Source organism: Mus caroli, unplaced genomic scaffold (genome assembly GCF_978045245.1).
Source record: "Mus caroli unplaced genomic scaffold, Mus_caroli_1 scaffold_11, whole genome shotgun sequence".
NCBI lineage: Eukaryota > Metazoa > Chordata > Mammalia > Rodentia > Muridae > Mus > Mus caroli.
Genome location: NW_028227266.1, coordinates 32,661,512 through 32,676,693, shown reverse-complemented (window position 1 = coordinate 32,676,693; position 15,182 = coordinate 32,661,512). Strand labels below are relative to the sequence as shown.

Sequence of the window (15,182 nt, the reverse complement as noted above, 5' to 3'; positions counted from 1 at the left end):
GTATTAAAATGAGTAACTTTCTCAAATGAGTTTTCATCCCCTAGGGTTAAAATTGCCATGAAGAAAATATATTCTAACAACAACAACAGGCCACAGATATGTGAGGCCAAACCAGGCTTATGTTGCCTGCTGTGTATGTAGGCAGAATGGACCTGGTCAGGTAACAGCTTGGCCAACTATCCAAAAGGCAACTTTAGACAAACCTTTTGCCCATACCTCAGGCCCACTGGCTTGAATTATGAGCCTGTGAGTGAGTGTGGACAGCCGCTGGGGCACTCATCCCAGGGCTTGGCTGTAACTCAGTGTTACTTATACTTACTTAGCACACAGTTTTGCTTTGTAGTAGAGAAATGGTTTATGGATCTGGAAGATGTCTTCATTGATTATGGAGGATTGGATTCCTGATTCTTGTTTGGCCTTTGTTGCCAGCTTCTCAATCGGGAACGCCCACTATTTGGTTTCCAAGAGAATGATATAGTAACATAGGAACTTATATAAAGGAAAAGATCCAACATCCCAGTGCCCAGACACTTTCTAAGTGATAGAGAGGCCTGTGATTAAGACGGGGTTGCCAGTCATCCAACAAATAACATAGCAAATTAGAAACACCCAATGTAGCCAGGCGTATGGCGTTGCTTTCCTTCAATTGCAACACTTGGAAGGCAAAAAGTAGGTGATCTCTGTGGGTTCAAGGCAGGCCTGGTCTACAGAGACAGTTTCAGGACAGCCAGACTGGCTACACAGAGAAACCCTGGTTGGAAGAAGAAGAAAAAAATGAGAAAAGAACACCCAAATGTATGAGTGACTCATGAAAGGTGTAAATGTTCCAGCCCATTTGGGCTGTGCGCATTCAGACATTTTGCAGAGGAATCCAGGAAAAATGCATTTTAAAGTTCCTGCATCTGCAATATGGGATTATAGGGTATGGAGTCAAAAAGAAACCATAAGAGTCGCCTCGATCATCCTTTTCTTTTCTGAAAATTTCTGTCATTCATGAAAAGGAATTAAACCACAACTGCCACTTGGTGTCCCAGTTTTGTGGAAAAATAACACTTGTGGTAAATGGATATGTTCCTTTCATCAGAAGAATCCTCACACACACACACACACACACACACACACACACACACACACACACACCGCCGCCACCAACACTCTCCCTAACAGAACATTTGACTTTCGGCCCTTACTCCTTCCCTTGACCCAGGCTTCTAGCCTAATTTATTATTTAATAGTCCAACTTAGAGGCATAACTGTATATAGTTGGGAGTAGGGTTGGTGTATAAATAATGTATTTCTAAGTATGACTTCCAGCGCTTATAGGATGTTAATCTTTATTGCCTTGACTGGATTTGAAATGACCCAGGTCACACCCAGGTATGTGTCTGAGGTGTTTGCAGTGAGGTTTAGGTGAGAAGGAAAGAACGTCCTGCATGGGGCTGGCACTGTCATGGGCTGGGGGCTTCGTCTGAGTAAAACACAGGAAAGGAGAAAGCCAGCTGAACAGGAGCAGAGTCAATCTCTGTTTTCTGACCACAGGCACAATGAGACCAGCAACTTTACACACTCACCAACACACTCTCCCCTCCATAATGGACTTTACCCCTCCTTAAACCATGAGCTAAAATAAATCCCTAAGTGTCAAACACTGTGGCTGAGAAAACTGACAACGCTCAATTGCAAAGTGGCACCTCAGAGGTGCACCTTTCAAGTATGCATTTCTGTATGCATATTAATGGAGCTACCATCCAGCAGAGGCTTTGTGGCAAATTTGAGAATTAATTCTGTTTATCTGTCTGTCTGTCGGTCTGTTGGTCTGTCTGTTTTATAGAAAAGAAGAATTACTAAAAGGGATTTATGCAATGGGATTTAACCGACCATCCAAAATCCAAGAGATGGCCCTCCCCATGATGCTAGCACACCCGTGAGTTTACAGGGTAGTGGTCTTCCAAGTCGCTTGGTTTTGGTTTCTTCTGTTTATGCCCAGGAGCTTGTATTCTGTTTATGACCGGTTGTCTTCTTTTTTCACAGTCCCCAGAACCTCATAGCACAGAGCCAGTCCGGCACAGGAAAAACTGCTGCCTTTGTCTTAGCAATGCTAAGCCGAGTGAATGCCTTGGAATTGTTTCCACAGGTAAGGAAGGGCTGCGGTGGAAATTATTGTAACTGCAATGGCAGTCATGTTTAAGCAATGCCTGGTCCTTCTGCAAATATATCATTACTGCAGTGAAATGTAGACTCGGCCTTCCTTCATAAAATCCTAGAGCTCTGGGTAGGATATGGGATAGTGGTGCCCAGCACTGGCCAGAGTCCAGCTGCCTCCAATCCCAGCCTTGCCACCACTGCCCACCTAGCTGAGTGTCAGGGGCAAGTTAGTAAACCTCCGAGTCAGTTTCCTCTCTGTAAAGACAGCACTCCAAAGGCATGAGTAAGTGAATGCTCTTCTCCTAAGGTCAGCATATGGATTCAGAGAAGCCACATGCATTTTCAGCGCTGTGTTTAGGATAAGTAAGCGTATAGTGATGATGGCTGCTTAGTTCTAGGGCAAGAAGGGCATCCAGTGCACCCCATTCCTTTCTCAAAGCCTCCTGGGGAGAAAAGTATCTTCCTGCAGTCACACAGAGTAGCTGGTCAAAGCACCCAGCTCAACGTTCTCCTAGCCTCATTTCTTTTCACAAAAACAATCTGGTACTCGTTTCTTGTTCCCTACAATGGGCACTCATCAAGTTCTTTCACAGGCTGATTCCCTACATGTGCCCCACCCCACCCCCAAAAAAAGGCTTCTTCAAGAAGCTTCCGGTGACTCCCATAAACTGTGGATGCATATGGCAGAGACCAAGCACAAAAAGTGTACTTGATAAGGCTACTGAAATGTATATTTAAAGTGTGCTGTCGGTCAAAACTATTTTTGACTAGAGAGCCGTGCTGGAGCCCATGTGTGCTGAAAATGTGTGGAAACTATTTTTAGCGCTTTTGTAGTGGCCTTTTCTACCACAGATCCTGCACATGACGCATTAAATACTACGAGTTTCTTCCATCAGCATCATCACTTCTATGGGAGATAGCCGGGGTAGGGGATAGGGGGACAGGATGTCATTCTATCAGGATCCTGAATTCATAATGTGGTTTAAGCAGAGCATGCTGGAAGCAGGCAGACGCTTAACAGCAAGCATGGTGTGATGGGTATCGTACTGTACCAGCCGTGATTTATCTTGCCTTCCTCATATCCCAGCTCCCATCAAAAGACAGAGAGCAGTAATGTGTGCTTCTGTGGAGCCTAAATAAAGTAACTGTTTCTTAGTCCTTCAGCACCTCCCATCTCTCTGTCTGCCAAATTATATTCAAATTAAAATGTTTTGCTCCGCTGAAATCATCAGTGTTGTTTGTATGCCTCCTCCTGTACAGCATTTGATTGATTTCAGGTTTGAACAGTGGCTTGTATGAACCTGCCTCCTCCTCCTCCCCTCTCCTGTCTCGCAGTGCCTCTGCCTGGCTCCTACCTATGAACTGGCTCTGCAGACCGGTCGTGTGGTTGAAAGGATGGGCAAGTTCTGCGTGGATGTTGAAGTGATGTACGCCATTCGTGGAAACCGAAGTATGCTCCAGTCCACCCGTCTTGGCTGTCTGTTAAATCCTGGCTTCACAGCTAGCAAAGCTGTTGCAACTTCTCTTGCTTTCTCATCTCTAAAAGGGGGGAAATATTAGTAAATGAAGTGGCCCAGGCTTAAACACTGGTGCAGCTCATAATATAATGAGGACACAGCAGACAGTACATGATTTCCACACCTTGTAAGAAAATGTCTTTTTTTATAGTCTGCTTTTTGAGACTTGGCAGTTTTGTGCCAAACAAGTTTTATTTGGTTTTTTTTTTCCCATTAGAGTATTACATGCTTATCATGGAAAAATGAAATTTTAAAGGACGGGAGGATAGAAGAAGGGAAGTTTGCCTTCCAGAGAAGGCCAGGCCAGTCTTTGCTCTTCTTTGAACTCTTGCAGATGCTTCTCTGCACATGTGTTTCACGGAGAGCTCACAAACTGGAAGCATGTCACACCACCCTCTGAGCAGCTTCTCAGCATCCCATAGTTTTCACAGCTGGCCTATTACTGAGCATTTTTGTTGTTTCCCGTTTAGAAGAGCTTTGCAGTTTGGAAGGTCTTATGCTTTGGTGGGGGGTAGGGAGGAATGGGAGACAAACACTAGGCCCTTGTGCCAGGTAGGTGAGTGTTCCCATTCTTCACTTATCCCACTCAAACTGAGACCAGTCTCTCAGCTCATGCAGTAGAGCACGCTGGCCATGAGCTTCACCCCTCCTGCCAATCTCCAAAGTAGCCAGCATTCCCTGCCTGTGCTCCCACCCTTAACCAGTTTCATCACTATGCCGTTGTTTCCACCGGCCAATAGAAATGCCGGATGTGATTTTGTTTGTTTGCTTTGTTTGGTTTTTGGTTTGTTTGTTTGTTTGTTTGTTTGTTTGTTTTAGACAGTGTCTCACTGTGTTGCCCAGTCTGGTCTTGGAACTTATGTGAGTGAGTATCTGGGCCATAGGATGCCAATAATATCAGTTTCTCAAAGCATAGTTTTTAAAAGAGCACAGAGAGTACAATCAAATATATATATATAAGGCTATTATTACCATAAACCTAGAACTCTGGGATCTATACTAAAATTCTGCAGAATCTAAATACACCCATGACCCTCAGGGTTTGCACTTTGAAAAATGATACTGGCCGGGCGGTGGTGGCGCACGCCTTTAATCCCAGCACTTGGGAGGCAGAGGCAGGCAGATTTCTGAGTTCAGGGCCAGCCTGGTCTACAAAGTGAGTTCCAGGACAGCCAGGGCTATACAGAGAAACCCTGTCTCTAAAAAACAAACAAACAAAAAAAAATACTGTACTATGTTCTTGTCACCAAGAAATATGTCATGTCACCCTGGCTTGTGTCCCATTAGAGTGAGTAGGTCTGTTTATATCTACAGGAGACTTAAAACCCTTTTCTCCACAGTTCCAAGGGGCACCGAAGTCACCAAACAGATTATTATTGGTACTCCTGGGACTGTCCTAGATTGGTGTTTCAAGCGAAAACTGATTGACTTGACAAAGATCCGTGTGTTTGTCCTGGATGAAGCAGATGTGATGATTGACACCCAAGGATTCTCCGATCAGAGCATCCGTATCCAAAGGTAGTCTTCACACTCATCCTCTCTTCCCGAATTTTCAGTCTAAATGATGAATTGTTTGGTCCACTCTTCCCAATTGCATTCCCTGCTTGATTTTCTGCCATCCTCACCTCCAAATTGACTGTGTGTAGTCATTCCTTTCACCAGCTCCTTCAGACTACTGTGATTCCTGCCTCTTGGCTTTACATTTGCAGTGTAGGCTTCCAGGTGAAATGTGTGTTCTGAGTTGCATCAAGCTTTGCCAATCATGTTTTATAGTCCAGGCAGGATCCTAGAAGATACCCACTGAAGGCTGCTGTCTTAGTCAGGGTTTTACTGCTGTGGACAGAACCACAACCAAGACAACTCATATAAGGACAACATTTAATTGGGGCTGGCTTACAGGTTCAGAGATTCAGTCCATTTTCTCCAAGTCAAGAGCATGGCAGCATCCAGGCAGGCATGGTGCAGGAGGAGTTGAAGGCTGCTAGCAGAATACTGACTTCCAGGCAGCTAGGATGAGGGTCTTATAGCCCACACTCACAGTGACTCCAACAGGGCCACACCTTCTAATAGTGCCATTCTCTGGGCTGAGCATATGCAAACTATCACAACTGCCTTGGGACAGTGATGGCTAATAGAGTAGACTGGAAACATGGTGTTGTTGCGCAGGTCTGGGCCTGTCTCTGCTTCTAATCTGTGAGTAAATCTTAGCAGTTCCCCAGGTTTCTCTATTCAAACCGCCCAAAGGTCTTCAGATAACATTTTTGGGCCCCTCCTCATACTCACTGAATGGGGGTTGGGGAGGGAAGTTAGCAGTCTGCATTGCTCTTTTTTTCTTTTTCTTTCTTTCTTTTTTTTTAAACAAAATAAATAAATAAGTAGTATTTACTCCACATGAAATTCAGTAGTAATGAAGAACAGTAACCCCTGCCTGCCATTCCCAAGAGCATGCCTCTCTTTTTCTGATGCTGACCTTCATATCTTAAATAATATGCACACATTGCTGCACCCTACCTTCCCAGTGTAGAAAGTAGGCCTGAGTTCCTTTACCCACTCCCTCTGTCTCCTCTCAGTGCTTAAATCATAAGAATTCGATTGTACAGACACTGGTCCTATCATCCTGAGTATACATGCACGTGTGTGCAAGCACTCCCCCACCCCCCACACACACACATACAAACACTGTTCGCTTCTGGACCAAGCAGTGCAGCATGATTGTTTTGTGTTTATTACACACTTTTCCTCTAGAGTTGATTATTGCCTTTTCCCATTCAGACCTCAGCCTCCTAAAGGCTAAGATTCCAGGCATGAACCAACACGCTTGCCAGGAGCATGTGTTTGTTGCTGGAACACACATGAGATACACGTCTGTCTGAAGCATGGTCTAAACTAAATTGATTAGTATAGATTTAAAAGAGTCAGCTTTCATTGAAAGACCTGTGTCATATGTTAACAGCACTTCTGCACTCAAAGGACATTTTATTTAGATTTATAAAACAGGTCTCTTTTTTTTCCTTTTATTCAAAATAGATTCTTTTCTCATACAATCTATCCTGAGGGCAGTTTTCCCTCCCTCTACTCTTTCCAGTTCCCCTGCCCCTCCCAGTCTACTCCCTTTCTGTCTCATCAGAAAGTGATAGCAACCAAACAGGAAAAACTAAAATGTAATAGGATAAAGTAAAAGCCCTCTCCACTCTCTTGCTCTTGCCTTCCTGCTCCTGCTCCTGCTCCATCCTTCTCGTCCTTTGTCCCCCTCTCTCTCCACGTGCTCATGGCCGGCTTCTGCTCCTTTATTCCTCTACTTCTCTCTCTCTCTCTCTCTCTCTCTCTCTCTCTCTCTCTCTCTCCCTCTCCCTCTCTCCCTCTCTCCCTCTCTCCCTCTCTCCCTCTCTCCCTCTCTCCCTCTCTCCCTCTCTCCCTCTCTCCCTCTCTTCTCTTCTCTTCTCTTCTCTTCTCTTCTCTTCTCTTCTCTTCTCTTCTCTTCTCTTTCTGTCTCTCTGTCTCTGTCTCTGTCTCTCTCCCTTTCTCTGCCTCTACTACCCTCTTGACTCCCCTCCCCATGCCTTGAATAAACTCTATTCTATACTATACCATCATGTGGCTGGTTCCTCAGGGGGAAGGGATGCCTCAGCATGGGCCCACAGAGGGCACCCCCTTCTCCACCCCTCACCACACGTCCACCAAACATATTCCCCCTCTCTTTATCTAAACACATCAGGGACTGGTTTTCACTCAAGAAATTTTTACATGACCCCCAGATATTTAGGTATATGCCATAAGTATGCATATCAAGTATTTACTGAGAATGAATCATAAACAGATTTATTTTAAGACAGTTTGTTAGTTGCATTGAGATAATTTGCATAATGATGAGATGGACATGCCTCCTACCTTTATAGCAGGAATTAAATCTTGCCTGCAACAGTATATTCAATACTTCCTGGAATTGATTGATTCTTTTTTTTAATTGCTAGTGCTAGGAATACCACTTTGCATAATTGTGTAATACAAATAGCAGGAATATGTCTCATACCATTTTGGAAATTGCTAGAATGATTTTTTTATGAAACTCAAATCAACAACTCAGCAGTTTTTAAATCAAAGAGCACAATTACAAGATACTAATTTGATAAGAACATGCTAAGCCGTGTTCCTATAAGAGCAGAAAGCTCTGTAGGGAGCTCATAAGCATACAGTAGTGACCGGTTCTAGCCGAGCATCTCAAGTAGCATGTGTAGGCATTTTGTATGGCTTCAGTGGCACGGTACACACAGCACAAAGTGCACATTCCACGTGCTCGGAAACAGGACTACAATAGAGTCACACTATTCAACACAGGCAGGTTCCGCTAGAAACACCTTAGGTTCCTTACATGTTTGATTTTGGATTCATTGTTGGTCACTAGCCACTCACACCTTTTACTGAATTGCAGACTGTCACAACCCCCACATTCAGTCACACACAGCCCACAGTTCAAGGAACTCTCTTGTTAACCTGAGTTACAGCCACTCCATGTCATGGGGGCTGACCCCAGGGACAGCACAGTGCGCATTTGGGTGCTGTGCTGAGTGAGGTACTTGAGAGACTACGCTTTTACCCCTCACTGGGCTCTTGAAGAAGCCAGATTTAGAAATCCGGAAGCACCGTCTCTCTTTCCCTCAACTTAGAAGTCTGTCTCTACATTGGCCTCTTACATCCCTGTCCAGAGTGCCTGGTCCTAAGCACTTCATCCAGGGCCGGTGTTTATCTGTGTTCTGTTGTGCATTTCCTTCTGTCTGGAGCTAAATGGAGGCCTTTAGCCTTCTTTTCCTTGTCTGTATTGTACTGGCGGTGTTTTCTGGTTGTTTCTTTTCCAGTATTTCCTTTCTTTGTGTTACAGATACAACACCCACCTTCTTCTTAGGGTACTAATTTCAGTATTTTTGCAGGATAGTGTTGTTGCTGTTTTGATTTGGCCTACCTACCACCACCCCCCAACCCCATTTTCAACATCATCTCTGAATTGGCCAGCTCTCCTGTTTTGTTTGTTTGCTATATCTGTATTTCATAAAAGGTGGCACTTTCTTCTCTCTGGCTGGCAATACTTGCCTACTCTTTCATAATCTGAGGGACTAAAATCCAGTAATCTGCTCAGTGTATGCCTAAATTGGAAGCTTTACTCTAGGATGGTTGCTATAAGGGACAGTAGTACCGTGTGATGTCTGATTCCCTTCCAGGAGGTAGATCTTGGCTGTTGACTGCCTTGGGTGAGAAGAGGCTGCCAGGAAGTAGGCAGAGTTTCCCTTTGGCCACGTGATTTATCTCCACCCTACCATTAAGGCTCAGAGCTCCAACTCTGGAACTTCTGCACTAGTCTCCTGGTAGTGTGTGCTTAGCTGCGCCATATAAGGGATCCAGCTTCCTTATGGCCAGTCAAGGGTGACTCCCCTTTTGCCATCTTCTAACCAGTAAGTTAGTGAGGTCCCGCATAGAGTGAAAGGCTTGAAAGTCGGGGGGGGGGGGCGGGGGGGGGGCTTCTGAATAGGTCCCTTGTACGTTCTTCTCATGACGATACTGTGTAATGAGTAGAGTATTTATGTTGGTTGCTCAACACCCCCCCATCCCATTTCCCTTTCTTTTGGCTAAAACAAATAAGTGGTTCTTTTCATTCTGTTTAGATGTATATCCAGTGTGAGATTGCCGAATCTTACAGTAGAAGGAGATTAACGTGAATGACTGCTGACCTTCCAGAACGTTTACCTCAGCTTAGCTCTGAGATTGACATTTGGGGTGGTTGGCAGGATGTTTGATGTTTTGCATGAATGTGGAGCTGATCACAGCATACGGCCCTGCGTGTCCACAGAGCAGCTGGTGGCAGTGCCTGGAGAGCGACTGTCTGGTAGCTGGGTGACAGCCATCTTCCTTTCTCTTTCAGAGCTTTACCCTCTGAATGCCAGATGCTCCTCTTTTCCGCAACCTTTGAGGACTCTGTGTGGCAGTTTGCTGAACGAATCATTCCTGACCCCAATGTTATCAAGTTGCGAAAAGAGGAATTGACCCTGAACAACATCCGGCAGTATTACGTGTTGTGTGAGAACAGGAAAGGCAAATACCAAGCCCTCTGTAACATCTACGGTGGCATCACCATTGGCCAAGCCATTATCTTCTGCCAGGTAAGCCTGCTGCCTGTGTCCTTGCCACAGACAGAGGTCCATACAAGTGGGAGTGGGAGACTATCCTATTAATAAAGGCCTTCCAGCCAGGCACTGTGGATTCAGTTTAATCCTTAGACAGCTCTGAATAGAAATCCAGTTTAGGGGTAAAACTTAGGACTGAGAAGGTGGAATGGGACCCTAAGTTGATGTTGAATAAGCTTCCTCTTAGAGGCCCTGCTCCTATCAGAAGGTTTCCTGGATGTTGCTTAACACTGACATCCCACTGTGTTTATTTTATGTGGGTATGGGAGGTGTTGTGCTTTGCTTTTTGTTGACATGTTTCATGCTATGTTTTATTTTTTTTTGTCCCTACCACATGAACATGCTAAGCCTTATGAGCAGGATCTTGAGACATATCCCTGCAGTAGACTGGCATCTGCTGGCATGCTCACAAGAACCGAAATCCTTTGTAGAATAAAAACAAGGTCAGCTCTGCTCCAGGATAGCCATGTAAACTGGGCAAGATCCTTAGCTTTAGAATTGTTTTCTTTTTGGTCATTTAACAAAAATGAGGAGGAGGAGGAGGAGCAGAAGCAGGAAGTTGGGTAGATAGAGATGTCAATCAGATGGCTCCTGCAAAGAACTTGTGCAGTGTTTGTTGCCTTGGTTTTGTCATCAGCTTATGGAAGAGAAGGCCAAGGCTTGGCTGGGTTTAAGAGAACATGACTCTTAGAAACCCAGTCAGAAAATCCCATATCACAATCTAAGACTTCTTAGAAGGCTGAGGGAGTAAGGAAGCAAGATTCTTCTACAGCTTTCACCTTGCACCCACAAGCATAACAGGAATAGCCAGTTGGGGTTTGACCACGCTCTTCCCTCTCATAGACACGTCGAAATGCCAAGTGGCTGACTGTGGAGATGATGCAGGATGGCCACCAGGTGTCCCTGCTAAGTGGGGAACTCACAGTGGAGCAGCGAGCTTCCATCATTCAGAGATTCCGAGATGGCAAAGAGAAGGTTCTCATAACGACCAATGTCTGTGCTCGAGGTATGTCAAAGCTGGGCGTTGCTGTGAACTGTATGCGCAAAGCACCTTAGAGTTGACTGACAGGCACAGTCATGTGACCACCGCAGTAATCAGAACCCTGCCACCTCTCCACCCTTGTCTTACCTTTCTCTGCAGTCAGCCTCCTCCCAGTGCATAGCCCCTGGCAACTGCAGACGAGATTTCAGGGTGTGCTTTTGTCTCTTCCAGGCTGCACCTAAATTGAAGCAGACAGTGTATATAGCCTTTGTATCTGACGTCTTCACCTGATATGATGCTGCTGAATTCCTCCAGCTTTGTGTGCTATGCAGAGCAGTAGTTTGTTCCTTTTTATTGAAAATAGCATCCCATTGATAGTTCATTCATTTACCAGGTGGCTGTTGGAGTTGCTTGCCACTCGTGGCTAACTCTGAATGCATGCATACAAGAAACACACGTGCGGGCCCTGTGTCCGCATGCTTTCTTTTCTGCACAGCCCTTGACTATGTCTCAGCCCCTGTGCTCTCCCATAGCTGTTGTCCCATGTCTCTGTCACTCACTAAGCGTGTCGGTTCCTTATTTCATCCATTCTAATGGACATGTATAGTATCTCCACGTGGTTTTAATTTGCAGTTCACGAATAACATCAACATTATTAGTATCACAGGTGTATCTCGAGGATTCAAGTTTTAAATCTATAGCTGTGGGATGGGAAGTGTTAAGAGAGGAGACTGGGGCTGGTGAGATGGCTCAGTGGGTAAGAGCACCCGACTGCTCTTCTGAAGGTCCAGAGTTCAAATCCCAGCAACCACATGGTAGCTCACAACCATCCGTAACGAGATCTGGCGCCCTCTTCTGGAGTGTCTGAAGACAGCTACAGTGTACTTACATATAATAAATAAATAAATCTTTAAAAAAAAAAAAAGAGAGGAGACTGGCTGTCTCTTCATCAACTTTCTACATCCTTGCTTGGACCCTATACTCAAACCATGTTCTCTAGGTCCCTGGGAGTTTAATAAGCAGAACGAAGGGCTGCTGTATTCATAGTAGGTTCAGCCTTTAACTTTTGGAAGCATAGCCTGCCTGAAAAAGGGTAAAGCCCATGACCCTTGGCTGAACTTCTTGCCTGAGCTATCCAAAGGGACTCTGTGCAGTCCAGATGGTGGCTGTTAACTGTATTAGCTCTTGACCATTTGAAACAACCATAGAATGACTGAGGAACTGAATTTTTTTACTTGACTAATTTAAATGTGAATGGCTATATAAAGTTTTATGGTTTCCTTTCTGGACAGAACAACGTCAGGCCCTAGAGTGAAAGGAGTGGGGCTAAGGCTCAGCATAAAGAGGGCAAGATCCTTCTGTGGGCAGCCATCAGTGTGGGGACGGACAGCCCAGAGAGCAAAGAGGTCTCCTAGGCGGCACCAGGTGGAAAGGTATTGAAGGGAGGAAAACAGTTCAGGGTGTTGTTGTTGTTGTTGTTGTTGCTGCTGCTGCTGCTGCTGTTGTTGTTTTGTTGGGGGTTTTGTTGTTGTTGTTTGTTTTGGTTTTGGTTTATGCTGGGGGTCAAACCCAGGGCCTTGTGCTTGCTAGGTGGGCACTTGACCACTGGGCCACATCACTAGCCAGGAGAGAAGTTCAGTTGGTAGGAAAGTGACTAGCCCTGGTAAGGAATTGAACATGAAGAAGTGAGCCCAGAGGTGGTCTGAGGGCTTGAGGAACTTGTGACCTAGGCTCTGAGCTGCCGTGACCATCCCGTGAGACATTTAGAGGAGTGGGGGAAGAGATAGAGGCAAAGGCATTCCAGAAGTTGTAACAGTTGAGGCAAGAGATTTAAAAAATAAAAGACCTGATGAAAAAACATAGCCATGGGAGGGAGTGGAGCTACACCCTGAAATGGGTAAGAAGACCCTGGACCTATGGCTGAGCCCCACTGACGTAGGGAAGAGCTTGGCCCTGTAGGCTTGGTGAGGGCCCCCTTTTCTCTCCTCCATCCCCACTCACTTAAACATATACATGCTTTGTACCTATTTAGATTTCTGCAGAATTAGCCTTTATTAACAGTCTTACCAGCATCACAGACATCACAGTGTGTAAGCAAACTGACATATTTTATGACATAAAACCAGTTTTGATTTCCAGTTTTTTTTTTCCACAAGCAAGAATTCCTTTGGCAAATACAGTTCTTGGTGGATTTGTCCTGAAGAAAATATTGTAAGACATTACGGTGTCTTTCCCCCCTAGGGATTGATGTGAAGCAGGTCACCATCGTTGTGAACTTTGACCTCCCTGTAAACCAATCAGAAGAGCCAGACTATGAGACCTACCTCCACCGTATAGGGCGGACAGGACGCTTTGGGAAAAAGGGTCTCGCCTTCAACATGATTGAAGTGGATAAGCTGCCCCTGCTTATGAAAATACAAGACCACTTCAGTAAGTAGCAGGTGTTCCCATTCCCAGTAGGAGGAGCTCAGGGTCCGTGTGGACACTGAGGGGTTGTGTGAAGCAGAAGCCAGGAGGGAAAGCTTCTAATTCATGGGATCCAAGTCATAACATAGGCCAAGCGATTATGTAATTCCTTTCTTCTTGTTAAGTAGAAGGTCTGTGTCAAGTAGAATTCACAGCTCATTCTGCTGTCTGTAGAATGTTATGCTATAGAGTGAGTGGTACCACAAAGTAGGATTTATTGTGTCCCAACTTCCTCTTTTTTTTATCGTTTCCCTTCCTCTTGTCTCACCCTCTCAGACAGGACAGGCCTGACTTCTGAGCTCTGCAACCCTTTTCCAGCCCCACACCTAAAGAAGCAGGCTCAGCTAGTTTGGGGCCCCAAACTGGCAGAATCTACACGTGGGAACCTTAAGATTTTCACCACCCCAAAACTCTGCCTTCTCCCCTGTGCATACTTTCAAAAGCCAAGTATAATGGCACATGCTTTAAGTAAGGGCACTCAAGAGGCAGAGGCAGGAGGATCTCTGTGAGTTCAAAGACAGGCAGAGCTACATAGTGAGACTCTGCATTGAAAGAAAACAAAACAAAAAATTACCCCAAGCCTGAAGAAGCACAGATGTAGGCGGGGAGCATGGCAAAGAGGCATCAGTACCATCTTCCTGGATGGAACTCTGTTGGAACCAGTGGATGTGCTCCCCAGGAAGGGAACTCACAGAACATTTGGATCGGAATTTGTAAAGGTTTCAGGCTGACTGCTGCATATCCCGCTGACCCTTCAAAGAGTTGCCTAGGCTCCCCATCTTAAGCCACCTGGGTGGTGGGGTGAGAAGTACCCATGAGGGCCACTGCTGCTGTGCCAAGCTCTTCAGAATAAGAACAGTGAGCAGGCTTGGTCCTCTGCTGCTGTGCGAAGCTCTTGGGAAGTAAGTACAGTGAACAGGCTTGGTCCTCCGCAGATTTTCTCACTGAGCCCGTCTTTTGCACAAGGTGTTTAGGCATGTGCATGCTGGACCCAGTCCACTTGATGCTGTTTGCATGTGTGTGGGTCAGCTATTTGGCAAGAATCCCTTACTTATCTTTGGCTTTCTATACAAAATTCTCAGCTCTTCTTCTTTTTTTTTTTTAATGTTTTTTTTTCCTCTTAGATGGGGTTTCTCTGTGTAGCCCAGGCTGTCCTGGAACTTGCTCTGTGTAGACCAGAGATCACACCTCTGAGAAACTCACAGAGATCCACCTGCCTCTGCCTCCTCAGTGCTGGGATTAAAGTCGTGCACCACTGCACCCTGCTTAAGAACGTGTATTTTCAAAGGTGTCAGTCTCTGCAGAAACTTATCACTGGCCAGAATGAACCACCTAGGATAACACTGGTCCCTTTCTCTTTCATTCTTTCAGATAGCAATATTAAGCAGCTTGACCCAGAAGACATGGATGAGATCGAGAAGATCGAATATTGAAGAGAGAGAATGAGAAGAGAGGCCTTTGTTGTTTGTGGGCTAGTTTACGTGAGAATGTTTCAGCAGAGTTTGAAGATAATTTTCTATGTTGAGACTCTGTCAAGGTGAAACTGTCACAGATAAAAAATAAATGCCATAGCTCTCTTCACCCGAGGCCTGAGGGCTCTTAAAACGATGATTCCTAGCATGAGATCGTTTTAAATGAGAGTGCAAGATTCCTTCTAGCCTGTTTATAGGTAACCATGTGATGTTCCCTGGGTGACTTGCTCACAGGGCTTTCTGTTTAGTCTGTACGCTGTGTAGACCATGCCTAGTCATGAACCTGGCCATGAGGGGGCAGTAGAATGCCATCAATTTTTAGAATTTAAGCTGGCAGGATAGAAAAGCTATCCATTTTCAGGCCTCACTCACAGACTGCCCTCTCTGCATATTCATTTCCCCGTTCCCACCCCCATGCTCTCAGACG

The 15,182-nt window shown here is 45.3% G+C and overlaps 1 protein-coding gene across 1 annotated transcript in view; it reads left to right on the top strand.

Annotated features, from left to right (window-relative positions):
- Ddx25 (DEAD-box helicase 25) overlaps positions 1-15,182 on the top strand; it is a 17,313-nt gene extending 2,131 nt beyond the window's left edge. Inside the window, exons 5-12 of the mRNA XM_021172067.3 lie at positions 1,832-1,924; positions 2,032-2,134; positions 3,481-3,595; positions 5,003-5,180; positions 9,574-9,811; positions 10,679-10,841; positions 13,059-13,247; positions 14,655-15,182. Of these exons, the coding sequence (XP_021027726.1) occupies positions 1,832-1,924; positions 2,032-2,134; positions 3,481-3,595; positions 5,003-5,180; positions 9,574-9,811; positions 10,679-10,841; positions 13,059-13,247; positions 14,655-14,716 (1,141 nt within the window). The 3' untranslated portion in view covers positions 14,717-15,182. The remainder of the gene's footprint in view (positions 1-1,831; positions 1,925-2,031; positions 2,135-3,480; positions 3,596-5,002; positions 5,181-9,573; positions 9,812-10,678; positions 10,842-13,058; positions 13,248-14,654) is intronic.